Source organism: Cebidichthys violaceus, unplaced genomic scaffold (genome assembly GCF_023349555.1).
Source record: "Cebidichthys violaceus isolate CVI_PGR_0920_01 unplaced genomic scaffold, fCebVio1.0.p SCAF_1, whole genome shotgun sequence".
Classification (NCBI taxonomy): domain Eukaryota; kingdom Metazoa; phylum Chordata; class Actinopteri; order Perciformes; family Stichaeidae; genus Cebidichthys; species Cebidichthys violaceus.
Window position 1 is genome coordinate 5,086,481 of NW_027176262.1, and position 15,475 is coordinate 5,101,955.

At 40.1% G+C, this 15,475-nt stretch overlaps 1 protein-coding gene across 3 annotated transcripts in view; it reads left to right on the top strand.

The window, feature by feature from the left end:
* The window catches only part of LOC137870238 (galactosylgalactosylxylosylprotein 3-beta-glucuronosyltransferase 1), a 72,479-nt gene extending 61,249 nt beyond the window's left edge, over positions 1–11,230 (top strand). For all 3 annotated transcript variants that reach the window (XM_068707285.1, XM_068707294.1, XM_068707304.1), the window contains 4 exons: positions 60–571; positions 4,787–5,083; positions 7,588–7,688; positions 7,960–11,230. In XM_068707285.1, the coding sequence (XP_068563386.1) occupies positions 60–571; positions 4,787–5,083; positions 7,588–7,674 (896 nt within the window). In that variant the 3' untranslated portion in view covers positions 7,675–7,688; positions 7,960–11,230. The remainder of the gene's footprint in view (positions 1–59; positions 572–4,786; positions 5,084–7,587; positions 7,689–7,959) is intronic.
* The last annotated feature ends 4,245 nt before the right edge of the window (positions 11,231–15,475 follow it).

Sequence of the window (15,475 nt, forward strand, 5' to 3'; positions counted from 1 at the left end):
AAAGGGCAGCCCAAGGTTGCGCTAATGCCTTACATGTCTTCTTATCCCCAAATCTGCAGATGATGGTGTGGAGGGCAAGAGGGAGGCAGGTGGCCAGGCGCAAGACTCCAAGGAATACTGTGCCTCAGATAAGGACATTGTGGAGGTGGTGAGGACAGAGTATGTGTATACGCGGCCTCCACCCTGGTCCGATGTGCTGCCAACCATCCACATCATCACCCCCACATATAGTCGACCGGTGCAGAAGGCGGAGCTGACGCGGCTGGCGAACACCTTCCTCCATGTTCCCAACCTGCACTGGATCCTGGTGGAGGACTCCCAAAGGAGAACGCCTCTCGTCACGCGGCTCCTCCGAGAAATGGGACTTAACTACACCCACCTCAATGTAGAGACGCCCAGGAACTATAAGCTGCGGGGTGACACTCGGGACCCCAGAATCCCCAGGGGGACGATGCAGAGGAATCTGGCCCTGCGGTGGCTGAGGGAGACCTTCAACGCCAACAGCAGCCAAGCTGGAATCGTCTACTTTGCTGACGACGACAACACATACAGCCTGGAGTTGTTTGAGGAGGTCAGAATTGCTATACACTCATGTTTAATTCATGCTTTTTTTTTATACAATCTCTCATGAATTGGCTAGAAGAAGACAAGCAAGACAAAGCACATTTACAGCATAGGTTGTTCTTTGCAGTGGATGTTTGCTATATTACATGGACAGCAAACAATGGCTACCATGTACACGTAGCTGAATCAGCTTCCTCAGCCTCTTTCACACGCCCTGTTTATTAAGGCAGGACTGTTTCGCCATTAATATGCCAGAGTTGTTCCCCCGCTGTCATCAAGACAAAACATCATAACTCTTTTGATGCCGTGGCGTGCTATCTGAATTTACACTCTGGGGTGGCATTATGCCACCGTTGTTTGGTTTCGTGTGAAACGGCGGGTCTTTTATAAGGCAGTGTCACGGAATCTGCGTGTGAAAGGGGCTGTTGTTGTCTTTTATAGATCGCTGTGTAACTACAATTACAAATGAAAGTCATTACCATAACCCAATCCTCTCTAACCGTAACCTAACTTCTTAAGTATTTCCAACTTAAATCATCTAAACTTTGGATTGTAAAGCCTATACCTAAGTATAACCATTTCCTGTTTTCACTGTTGAAGCTAAATCCACCTTTCAAATGCTGCTCCACTTGAGTCTCAGGAAAACAAACCCTGCGCAAAGCAAACGGTGGGTAATTCAGGGGGTCTGGGAGATTAATTCATTGTTTCGTTCCCAGCACAAACACAGAGGCCAGGCTTTTTAGAAAGCTAGAACGCTCTCAGCAGCCACTCGGCTAAAAGAGGAGAGAGTGGAATTGATCAGGAAGGCCAACAATCGGTGAACCCTCAGCAATGTGTTATGGTCATTTTGTGCAAAGATCCAGAAAAATAAAACTGACTGCTTTTTTAACGTGGGCTTGAAGAAAGGATGAGGCAGATTCAATATTATTTTGTGTCTTTGAATTTTTGGTGCAATGCATAAAGATTTGTTTTTAAAAAAGATATTCTCTGCTGTACATGTAGACTCCTTTTGGAGTTGTATTGGGAAAAAAAGCATGCACAAATGTCCATGTTTACTTTGTGGATTGCATGTTTTCTTGCGGATCCGTCCCTATAGCTGTGGTTCAATATAAAATACATGGGGTATGGCCATATATGGCACTGCCCAGCCATATACTCTACACTGTACTCTGGTATGTTGGATGTTTTTTGCTCCTAACAAGCATGGGCAGTGATCTGGAGCTGGTGGAGAGACGTTTGGGCACGTAATCAGTACATCTCAGGCCATCCATCTCGACATCAGTTGAATTACCTGAGCAGACACGGTCTAGGTCTTCTGAGTATTAGCCTCAGGTCTTGTTAGTAGTGCAGGCGGGGTCCAAAGTAAATGGAGCGTCGGGTATTGACGGGGCCTGTCATTACCTTTCTCTGGGAATCAGCCGAGGTGCTCCATCTCCCTCAGAGGCCCTCCATCACCTCCAACGGGCCTGTTTATGGGTCAGAGTAACGGCCCTGAGGGGGAAAGAGAGAGACGCCGAGCGGGAGAGACAGAAAAAGAAGAAGCTTGATAAAAAGAGAAGGTGGCAGCCAGATAGAGTGGACTGCAACTACAGAATAACTTGCTGACACCAGAGTAAATATTCAGCGTCTCAACGGCTTGAAAACAATATAGGTGTTTAAGTCTCCAGTGTGGTGACAAAGGTTGAAAGATTGATGCGCACTGCTCCATATGTTAGAAATTGACTCATCATTTTCTCCCGGTTAATCTTAAATCATCTAATTCAATCATTTTGAGCAATTGAAATACATTTTCTACTCTAATTATATGAAGCATTTAAAGAAATTAGAGCTAGTTACATGTTGACGAGCTGTCAGCATCTCAACAAATGAACAACAAATTGTAACTGGAATTGTTGTAACTGAACTTACATCACATCTGCTGCCAGACACTTTGGTGCCATAGATTGATATTATTACCACCTATTCATATCCACATTCTTTCATTCATGCAGTTGCTATCAGTGGCTCTGGCACATCAAAATTAAGTACATATTTGTGTTGGTCATGCCTCAATAAAAACAAAAAAACTAAATCTTGAAAAATGTATTTCTCACTGTTAAAGTACATCACAGTGTAAATAACTTTATAGGGAAATGTTTATGTTTCCTTACAAACCACAAAGTGTTTTAGCATATGTTGTGTTTAACCAACGCTCTCTGTTCTCAATTTCAACCTTTAAGAATAAATGTCAGCAGCATAAATCCAAGAGAATGGAGCAATCTCATACTCAGAATGTCTGCAGTAAGTTAAGATAATCACAAATCAAATATCAAAACATGTCCGACATTTCCATGATATTTTGACTATTGGTGCTTCCAGAATATATTTACACACAAGATATCTTTGAGAAACTATTAAGATTGTCATGTTTTAAGCTATATAATGGATATGATATAACGATATAAACACCCTGCTGTACATTATCTGTTCAAAAATCACTTTATTTGGAATTTAGCATAATTTAGCATAATATGACATGCAACAAATCTTCATCTTCTTATTCTACAAAGACTTAAATCCAAAGACTCCTCTAATGGCAGCAATGGGCGACTGTTCTGTTCTGTTCCTTCCTCTCTGCACCCTTAAGGACTGATTAATACCTGGATGCCTGCCTTCTTTTCTCTATGAGGATTTGGGATTTTTTTATTTTTTTTTGCTTCTCTGAAACACGGCCACTTTGTCTCCGACGGCTTCTCACTGAGCGGAGCAAGGAATAGATCTTAAATGCACACGCAGGCATTCAAATACAAACTGTAGCAACAGTGAACAAACACATGATACTCACCAGAGTTGGGCAAAAGGAACTTTGTTGCGTTTTCATTTGCTCGGGTGCCAGAAGAAGAGAGATGTGTGCTATTTTACTGTGGCTGATATTCCCACAAGAGGCAGCAGGCGGAACACTCGTTTGCACATTTTCAGACGGGAAAGTGACGAGCCTCTTGACATTGCCTACAGAAAGGCTGATTTATGCCTCATTTAAGTTGTACGTACTGTATATCTATGAGGGAAGCACGCAGTTGTACTTGTGTTTGGGCCAAATTGGGTCGGTGGCTGGATTCAGTTGTCACCTGTCTACAAATGCATTGCTGCCAAATGCATATAGGCCACGTAACAGACAGAAATATGATCCTGTGTATAACGTTACAGCAGCACAATCACATGGATGCATGTAAGCGCTCAATCTCTCTTCCACCATTAACACCCAGATCTCATTGACACCCAACGTCCTGCCAAATCTTATCTGGCTTCCTGGCACAGTTTATTTCCCCCCAAATCTAAAATCCACAGATTCCCATAAGCCCCCCCCCCCCCCCCCCCCAGCCCATTTCATGCTGTTCACACTCTGCAGCTCTCTGATCCCCTGAACTGACCACACAGCAGCCCATCAGAGATCACACACACCAATCTAATAGAGCAGATCACGTGCAAATGGTTATTTGCTCGTGATTTGCACACATATTTAAAATACACAATGCACGCTTTAGCGAATACACACTTGGAATCAGGCTTGCATTGCAAATATAGACATATTCTATATGCATGTATGAACTCTACTTTATCATATACTATATACACACATACTAGATACTGTACATACACTTGCACATTTATTTTTAAATAGACCTTCCCCCATAGAGGCCACAGCATAATTATTTCTGCTGCATTGAGTTTGATTAAACGACTCTGCTGTTTCCTGTTCCCTCACTGTAAAAACGTACATTTTATGACTGCAGCCGGCCCTTCTAGAATGGCAAAGGCTAACTGAGAAAAAAGGGTGGCAAGACCGTTTGATGCTGGAAGATTAAAGGACAAAAAGAAGAAGCGGATTGCAGCGCTCTACCGTAAAGAATCTCCCCAGCCAACCAGCGACTAGAGCCACTTGCTCTAATGGCTTGGCTCCTTCAAAGATGGTTGTGTCTAATTATCTCGTTGTAGGGAAGCGGTTGAACAATGCATGTGATCTGCCTTCATCTAGCACAGGGCACAATGGCTTGGTCAATATTCACCGTCTTTCAGAATGAATAATAGCTGCAGCTCTAAAGACGCTCCGTCCACACTCTGCTGTAAAGATGGCAGCTGATGCTCGAATGCCGTGTCTCACTGTCATGTATGCTTTTTTCACATGACTAATTTGCTCTCTCTCCTCCCCTCCATCTTCTCTTCTCGACTCTCCTCTCGCTAGATGAGATCCACTCGGAAAGTTTCAGTGTGGCCTGTGGCCTTTGTGGGCGGCTTGCGGTACGAGTCCCCTAAGGTCAATGCAGCTGGAAAGGTCTACGGCTGGAAGACGGTGTTCGACCCCCATCGGCCCTTTGCCATCGACATGGCCGGCTTTGCCATCAACCTGAGGCTCATCCTCTTCAAGCCGCAGGCGTATTTTAAGCTTCGCGGGGTGAAGGGAGGCTACCAGGAGAGTAGTTTGCTCCGGGAACTTGTTACACTCAACGACCTGGAGCCTAAAGCAGCCAATTGCACTAAGGTAATCCCCCCTCTTTGTCGATGACGTTAAGCACCTTGACTTAGCAGTTAGCAGTTAAAGTTAAACTGCTCATGAGGATGGTCAAAAGGTTTGGAAGGAAAAGTATTCAGATCCTCTACTTAAATAGAAGTACCAATACATCAATGCAAATGTACTCCATAACGTTTAAGAAAAAAAAAAATCCTACTCAAGGAAAAACACAAAAGATAACTGTGGGTGGTCGTGAGATTTTAATAGTGTAAAAAAGGAGAAATAAAGTAAATTCTGATACATCACTCTGTTTTCAGTTGTTGGACTTTTCTCTAATCTTAACTGTTTTGTGAAATATTGAATAATTTGACCTCTTTTGGCCTTAAACTGTTATTTTGATCAAACCATCTGAGAGGTTTTGAGAGAAAAATCTCTCTTTAATGGAAGCGCTAACAACGAATAGAAAGACTGCTCTTTGTAAGAGGTCACAAGTCAAACAGGTTGGGAACGACTGGTTCAATCTTTAATAATGCATTGTATTTTATAGGCTTATTATATCTCTTTTGATTGTAAAATCGTAATCTGTGAAGTACAGCTGTAGAATAAATGCAGCGAAGTGAAAAAGTGCAATATTTCCCTTTGAAATGTAAAAGAGTAGAGGTGAACCAGCAGCAGAAAACGTCAATACCTACTTTCCACTACTTGCTGTAGCATACTAATGACATAACCTTAATGAGCTCTAAATCTGCATACTGAACCATCGTGGTAAAATATGTTTACCACTAATTCAGATTCACAGGAAAAGAAAATGGAAATGAACCACAATCTATTTTTTCGCAGTGTCCAAGCTAACATGTTTCTGTCTGTGCTTCGGATTTAGGACACAGATATGAGAATGGTGGTATTGAATTAAAATAAGTGCATTTCCTATATTGTTTACTTATTTATTTCAAAGACAACCAAATGTAATTGAACCACAGCACTTTCCTGACATGGATAACTTATTTTATATCTTTTCAATGATCCCCAATCAAGAGCATAGGACGTTTTGATGCCTCAAACTTACTTGATAAACCCTCCGGAGCTGGGAAAAACAAATCACCTTGTGAGGCAACTGGTTTGCATGTCCTCCTCAATGTTCCTCTTCCACGTATACAGGGCAAGAAATCCATGCATGTCTTGACAAAAATCTATGAAAACAGGATTTTCTGATGGTCAGAAAGCAAATGAATGCAAAGTTGTTGCTGAAAAGTTGCATATCATTGATTATATTTCTCACATTGCCCACATTACTTTTCTGCACACACACACACACACACACACACACACACACACACACACACAAACACACACACATCCACACATATTTCAGTAACAGGCTTGAGGGCAGCAGCAGCAGCAGCAGCAGCAGCAGCAACGTTTTCCTCTCCATGCCCACTCCACCATCCCTGACTACGACCCTTGGTCTGCATGGGTCACATCACTAAGCCTCTCTTTGGGCAAAGAGGAGTCAGCCAGAGGGCTTAGCTAGCCAGGATCCACAACACAATCACCCCCCCCCCCCACACACACAAACACACACACACGCAAAGAGAGGGAAAAGGAAGGGAGAGAGATACTTTGAGCCAGCTTTTTCTCCTGCTCTCCCCCAGCCTTTTCAGAGGGGTAAATGAAAAGAGGGGATTCAGGGAACGGCTGAGAGAGCGGAATTGGAGTTGGGAGGAACGGGGAGGTAGGGCCGTCACACTGATTACAGATGAGCACGGGGACGGACTGAAGGGCGGGAGAGGGAAGAGGAAGAAAAACGTCGTGCATGGGCATCTCTCTTCCTTATAATCTAGCACTTCCGATGCAAGTGACTATTAACCTCCCCCCAACACCTGAGCAAAGTAGGAGTGGGCTCCTGGCACATCTCAAACACGCCCTATGCATAATTCATGGCCGCCGCCACGGCGAGATGAAAGTAAGGAGGGTTCCAACACAGAAGAGCAGGGAAAATGAGCTTGGCTGTTCTTTTCCCCCTCCCCTTTTTCCCATATTGCCACCTTTTTATTGGATGTTTGTCCAAATGAACCCAATCTGAAGGCTCGGCGGCACTACAGCAGAAGAACTGTGCAAAGAACTGTGGCGCTACTGCAAAGGCAAAAGAGCTCATATATACATATATGTATATATATGTATATATATGTATATATGTGTATAAGCTGTGTCAAAATGTCTTCAGCTGGCTGTCATTGGAAGGTAGCCTTTCTCCTGTGGGCAGGAGAGGGCTTTACACAGGCCAAGCTGAGAGGGCTGTGTCATATTTGGTCCCTCTTCACTCCCTTCTAATGCCGGGTTCACGCTCAAGTAGCTCTTTACACACAGACAGCGCCTGTGGCGGTGCATGTACTGTAAGAGCTAGAACCAGAATCGACTGTTTTGAAGAACATGAGGCAGAGTGGGAGCTGAAAGGGAGAGCGGACTCGGCGAGTGCATTAACGGAACAGCATGGTACTAATGTCGCTGTTGTTTGTGTTTGTTTTTCTCACCAGATACTCGTTTGGCACACGAGAACGGAGAAACCCGTCCTCGTGAACGAGGGGAAAAAGGGATTCACAGACCCCAATGTGGAGATTTGACCGTTTCCCCTCAGGTAATTAATAATTTATAATTTTGAAATAGCTTCTATTGCAGGGGAAAATGGAAATGTGATGATCATTTTCACCAGGTCTTACAGAAGAGCAGTTGTTTATTTATATTTCATATTAAATTGTGCATTCATAATCTTTTAGTGCTTTCTGTTAGGGCACAATTACAGCAGCTGGTGTCCATTATAAAATGCCACCTATGAAATAAACAGGTTAAATTAACTTAATTAAGGCTTAGTGCGCTTTCTCAGCATATCTTAATCCTTTCTATTGCAGGTGGTTGGCCTTGGACCTGCGGAGGAAGAAAGCTGCGAGTCTCTTGATAAGTGCAACCAGCGCTCATGTCTTAATCATCAGAAAAAAAAAGGAAATGGGGGCCTTTTGAAGGGGGATTTAATCCTCTTGACTGAATCTGACATTTTTAAAATATGGACCAAAACAGTACAAATGTACCATATTAAAGCACAGATTAGTAAGAGGCGGAAGTTATTTGTCAGGTCTGCGGCTGAAGTGCAGAGGAGACGACATAAAGGACGCCTCGCAGGGTCGGCGTGGACAGACGTGACCCGCACCTTCACGGTACAACGGGCCGCTGAGGACAACCCGACAAAAGAGACAGCACAATATGTCAAGCATACAGCCAGCGGAGTCAACCAAACAAGCAGGTTAAAGAATATCCTTCACCTCAAGAACACTAAGGAAATAAAACACACATTGCCCGGATCTGCACACGGTTCAAAGGAGAAGTTTGGATTTAAGGGACACCGTCTACATCATCAGTCGGAATAAAAAAAAAACACGACTCCAAGGACAAATATGTCTTTTGTGGATTTTCCTTTGTGCAATCACAAACATAGCAAGGGAAGGAATGTTCTTTTGATAACTATAAAAAATGTTTGCTTTAATTTAATTTAATCAGTTTGGGTGTTTCACAAGCACTTGACTTGCTAGTTCAATACTACTGACTCTTACCTGCATTTACTCTTGGGTTATCATTGTTCATTTTATGGTCTCATTATAACTCATGCATTTACGCCACCCCCGTACACTTGAAGAGAGACTTCTGTTTGAAATGAACCCCTTGTAGTGCTTGGGTGCTGAAACGTACATGGAGACATCAAAAATCCTGACACTTCTGAGCACTTAAAAAACAACATACACAAAAAGATGTTCCTTTGTGGCAACATGTGTAAATAGTAATTCAACATGAGAACAATCAGATGATTGAGGACAAATTTTGACAAAAGCATTGTACTTACTGTATTTATATGTAAAAAAACAAACAAACAAAGTCTCTTCTCTTTTCCCCCTGGTGAATTCCTGACAACGACACACGACAAGGCACAGGTTCACACTAGGTTCAACACATGGAAAGAGTAATAGCACACCACCAATTTCATTTGGTAATCGAAACTCCAGTTTGTGACACATTCATAACGCATAGACAAAGAACGTCAAATCAGCTACGCGGTAGACTCACGAATGTTGACCTAATTGCCATGTAAGCTTTCACATAAAGCGTTATTTTTTTTGACTTTGCAGGGAAAAATCGGTGTCATTATCGAGAGCTAATATTTTCCCTTGCCTGTGCACGCTCGTGTGTCCACAAGCCACCCATTAATAAGCATCAAAGGCCGAGAATTTGATTTTCACTAGGCTCGTCAGTCCCGCTCCTCTCTAAATATACACTCTACTCTGTGAAGGAGACAAAATCCCCTAAAATATCAATCCAGGCTACATCTGCTGACGTTTAATGCAGCTCACCTTTCAACAGCTGGTGTAAGTTATGAAGGATGGATTCAAATCATTTATGCATGGCCCCAAAATAAATGTGTTTTATAACAACTTTGGCTTCCGCGTATGAAATGAGAGAATACGCGCTACTCTCAAATGACAGCAGGCTAAAGAAAAGCACAAAAATGAATCTTATTTTTGCTAATGATTTGGTAGCAGCGTTTGACGCGCCATCTTCAGTATTGTGGATTGATGTCTCATGGTTTTTATTAGTATTACGATCCATCTGCTGTACATTAACTGGATCGCAGAAGAGAGTCGCCGCACCTCTAACGATAGACATCGGCAGCTATGGCGCTGTGTGTCTTAACACTGTAACAAAGTTATTCTACGCCTCTTATAATAGACTTTCCCCTCGACTTGATAAATCATCCGTCTAGTGCGATACGCAGCGGTGGTTCTTATCTAACATTGCCCGGCAGAAGTAGCCGGAGATAATTCAAACACTGAGCCTTTGTATCGTTGCCAGATTATCTCTGAGCACCCTCTGCCCCTTCAACACACACACAACCCAAAATACACCGCTGCAGTATGAAAACTTACAAAGACATTACGGCCTCTCGGGCTCATCAGATGGGGAAACCGTGCTATTACATATTTCTCTTAGAATATGATAAGATACACATTTAGGCAATGGCTGTATTATACCTCTCATCAGACTGGCTGTTTTCATTGACTGCATGATATCACACTGCACAGGGACCGGCCATGGAGATCACACAGACTATCTCTGGATTTGTTCTACTCTTCAACTTGCCTCCCATTATTTATTAAAAATCAAATTTAATATATTTATTCATGTATTTATTTTAAGTGAGGATGTGCATTTGAATCATAGCAGTGTTTGCCCTTAAATCTGTATTTTCCAACTGCTCTCGAAAAAACAGCATGCGCACAAACAGTAAATTGTACTCAGATTATCTTACAGATCGATAATGGGGTTGTGCTACCCACTGGCAGACACACACACACACACACACACACACACACACACACACCACATCTTCTTTATAGCATTGCTGTTGATCTAAGTTGTACTTGAGTGGTCATTATCCACTTTTAATCTAAAAAACTGAATCCACCTGAATTGTTTTTAGTGCTGAAACAAATTCCAAAATGGAGAAAAAAAACACACACCAGCGTTTAAAAGACTTCATTTGAACACTACAGGTTGTCTTAAAATGGAGTATGTTGTATATAATTTACCGCTCGAACAAAACTAAACTCTTATCTTACGTTGCTCTTGTCAAAATGCAAGCAAACAAACGGCAGGTTTGACCGTACAGGTCAGCGCGTGGTTTGATTGGTTGGATTAGATTCTGTGATGTTAATCTCTGTGGTGTTTCCTGAAGCAGCAGAACAAATCAAAGGGCTTCACCTTGAAAGTGATGTTGTTACAATTTTGTCAGACATCTGATTTGGCATGTTTCTGACTTCAACAGCTGACGTATCAAGCAATATGTAATGCTCACAAATAATTGATCTACTAGAACCAAGCTATGGATACATCAACTTTAACAGTGCAGGTTATTCAGTGTTTAATGTCAGTGAATGAGCATTACCCTCTGAGGGGCTTCTCTAAGGCACAATACACACAAGTCCTCTCCTTTTCCTCATCTCCATTGTCATCCCCCAGCCTCATGTGATTCACATTTTATGCATGTGACTCTTTAAGGTTGTTTATTTGCCACAGCAATTCTGTCTCAGAGAAAGATGTTAGTTGAATCAAGTGAAATAAATAACTGAGAAGAACCTCACCTGTGCTGGAGTATTGTGTCTGTACACTGTGTGTTGTCGTAGCGTTTCAAACACCCGACATTTTGATATTTTCATGAATTCACCGGTGGTTTCGTAAAAAAACGTGTCCAGTCCTTCATATGTTATTAGTAACAACTAAAATCTCTTTTAAAAGGTAGTGAACCGGGGTCTGTTATTGGAGCAGGAGAGGCTTCAAATCTTGGTGTGTACAGTATGTCTCTGTTTACTGTCCACTGCTACATGAACAAAGGGACTTTAAGGGCCTGGAGGAGAACAATAGGTAACTATATCAATACAATGTCATAGAATGCCATAAACAAATCATAGTATTGATTGGCCATGAAATGTCATGGTATTATATGCCATAAAAATAATGATTTTTATGTCATACAAATTCCATGATATAGTATGCCATAGAAAAGTATGTATACTTGTGATATTAATGAAAAAGTCATGCCATGAACAATTCATAATATAGTATGTCATTGAAATATCATAGTATAGTATGTTATAAAATGTGTCATAAAAAAGTCATAGTATAGTATCCCATAAAACATATTTACAATGTCATCAAAATAGTATAGCATGTCATGAAACATAATAATATAGTATATTATAAACATAGTTTAGAATCTTATAAAAAGACATTGAATAGTCTACTATGAAATGCCATAAATAAGACATGGTATTGTATGCCATGAAAAATAAGAATTTTGTACATCATAAAAATAGGTATGGTTGATAGTATGGTATGTAATGAAATATGTATGTAATGAAAAAAATTATAATGATATCAAAAATCATAGAAAATGTCACGGTATACTATATCAAAACAATTTAATATTTCATCACATAAAAAATGACATTGTATAGTATATACCACAAAACAATATAATAGAGTATAGTATGTCATAGAAATTAAAAATATGTCATGAAAATGACAATATAGTTTATGACGCAAGTCATAAAAATGTCGTACTATAGTATGCCATAAATAATAATAACGTAGTATGTCCTAAAAAATATCATAGTATATGAATAGCAGAGTGTAATGTGTTGTAATATATTATGCCATTAAAAAGTAACTGTACAATATGCCATAAAAGAAATATTAATATAATATGCCATTTTCCCGTGCGACCCTCAATCTGGCTCCTTAAATCTGTCATCAAAACTTTGAGAAAGCTTATTATAGAAGTTCTTGTAGTGGCTGTTTAAGTTGTATTTGTAGTTTTGTAGCAGCAGGGATCATGAGGATTTCTGTGTCATAACCCCCTCCTTCTATCTCTCCAACAGAGGAGACACATGTCTCATATTGCCTCGTCCACCTCTGCAGTGGTGCTCTGGAGGACTGGTGTCCTCACAATGGTGAGGACTCAAACCCGGCCCATGGCGCCTTCCAAACTGGGAACCCCACCAACCACGCCACGAATGCTAGGAGCACTTCGGACGGTTGTTTTAGTGAGAGAGGGAGATAACTGGCTGCTCTGTGTACTCAACCGTAGATCAAAAATCTGACGCTGCTCTTTTTCTTCTTAAAAAGAAAATCTGACGGAAAATCCAATTTTCGGCACCACATATAGTAACATGCTGAACAAATCCAATAGACTGTTAAACGCTACTGAGCTATTATTGCGAGGGACACTTAGTTGAGTCAAGTTTTTTTCATGAACCCCATATTAATTATTTTAGACCCATCCCTTTTCTTGCGGCCTATGGTGAAGATCTCTTATTTATGATGTATATAGTTGTGTCCATGCTCTCTCTTCTCATGATATTTAGTGATTTAGCTGGGTCATGCGATTGCTTCCTATTGGCTGTTTATACTATCTAGGTGTGACCTCACCCGACAAAGACCTACACAGTTGGAAACATGTTGATTCTTTAAATGATTTAGCCACTATAATAAATGTTTTTTATTGTGCCTTCTACCACCTAGCTATCAGATCCGACATACTTATCTGCTGTTACGCAGCATGTCTGACTTTCTGGGTGTTGAACCCTCAACCTCAGGTCTTCTATGCAATCCCCTAACTACCTGACATACCATCTCTGGAAAAACTAAACATGACAGATGTGTCTGCACATTACAGGTATGAAAAAAAAAAATCAATCTGCATTATATAGCTTCTTCAGTTTTGTTTTTAGTGTTGTGGAAATAGTCTGTAACTTCCTGAAACAGAGCTTAGTTTGGATCTTTTCACCTCAGATTTTCAATTATTAGCTGTATTAGCACATTATCTTGGTGAGTTATGACAAAAAAAAGAAGAATGTTACTTTGTTCTAAGATGTGTTGTGCACACCACTGAGGAGAAAACTTGGACAATCTCCAGATTGATTTGCTAGACAGTGGAGCTAGGATTTGATCCTTTAACTTCAGAATTTTAAGCAGCAGCCTGACTTGCTGTTGTCAGAGTCCTCAGACTAAGGAACGCTCCACGCACTTTATTCTTCTGTGTCTTTATTGTTGTTTTTGGTGTTATCCGTTGTGCTTTTCTGAAAAGCATTTAGTAACAATGGTAACAAAAGTTTCATAAATAAAGTTTGTCTTTATTATTGCTGCAACTCAAGCTCCCCATTGACGTGAGGACCGCAGATTCTGAGATAATATATAGTTACAGAAAGTCTTTGTCTGTCTCTTAATTTGGCTAAATGTAGCACTTTAAGCAATTCAGCTGAAATGTATGTTCTTGCTTTATTATTGCAATTTTGGGGTTTTACCAACATTGTTGAATGCACTTATTGGAAGTCTCTTTTGATGCTATTTCTTCAAACTTTGCTCAAAAAAGACGTACATCCTCAAAGTTTTGGAGTAGGATGACTCTTTAGACGAAAGCATATTTCACAATTGTACCAAAAAATTACATCTTTTATTCTGTCTTCGATATCTTTTTTTGTAAAGGTTATAGTAGAAGTATGCCAAAATAGACCTAGTACAGCATGCCGACATTCATAGTATAGTTTGTCATAAAAAGTCATCGCAGGGTCTATGAAAAGTCATAATATAGTGTCATAAAGACTCATAACGTATTTATAGACAAAAAAACATATATTATGTCGAATAAAGTCATGTTATATAAACATCATAGAATAGTATGTCCAAAAATATAATTAAAAAATCTGCATTTAGTATGTTGAAAAAAGTCATATTATGTAAAAACAAAAAAGTCATACAACTGTCAGTGGTTTGTATGTGCTGTATTTTTTGTATGTGGAAAAATAATGAAAAATTAAAAAAGTCAAAATTTTGTATGTCAAAAAAAATTATAAAAAAAGTCATAGTAATATGTTGAAGAAAAGTCATGAAAAAGTCGTAGTTTAGTTTGTCTTGAAAAGTCAAAACAGTCATATTATAGAATGTTACAGTATTCTATGTTTTTAAATTATCATGAAAAGTCATTAAAAAGTCATGCTATAGTCTGTAAAAAAAGTAATTAAAAGTACAGTATAGTATGCACACTGTACTATGATATTTTATATTTCCATGATTATAACAATATTGCTATGACTATGCTATGGCATACTGTACTTAAACTTTTGTCATGACATATTTTATGACATACTATATCAAGGCACTTTTATGACTCTTATACTGCATACTATTCTACAATCTTTTTAATGACCGTTTTATGGTACATGATATTTTTATGGTATACTATTCAATGACACTTTTAGGCTCCTGCCTTGCATACTGTACTTTGACTATGAGATTGTTTATGACATGAATGATATTCCCGGGAAGTGTTAATCACACTTAATGCCCATGTCTAATAAAAACCATATCCTTTAGTGTCATGAATTTTCAAGAAGTTCATAACGGAGCTAAAGAGGCCCCTTGACTCTTTTTTAAATTTTTCAGGTGGTAATGACAAAAAAAAAAAAATCTCCTTAAAGCTGCCTTCAAGCTTCAGCACAGAGAAGACGTTCTCTCAGTTGGTCTGTATGAAGTATTACATTAGGTATAACATATTTTTGTCACAACCATCATCATAAAAATTATGAAAAAACATGGTTGTGCTTTGTTTACCTATCCACATGTAGCTTGTACAATGCCACAAAGTTAGTCGTTCAAATGGAACAGCACAGCTTCACTGTGGCGTCATTCCTTAAAGAACATAAGTGTGATGACAGGCTGGGAAGCACCCCCCCCCCCCCCCCCCCCCCCCCCCCACACACACACACACACACACACACACACACACACACACACGAGTTTTTAGAAGACACTCTTCAAAGACAG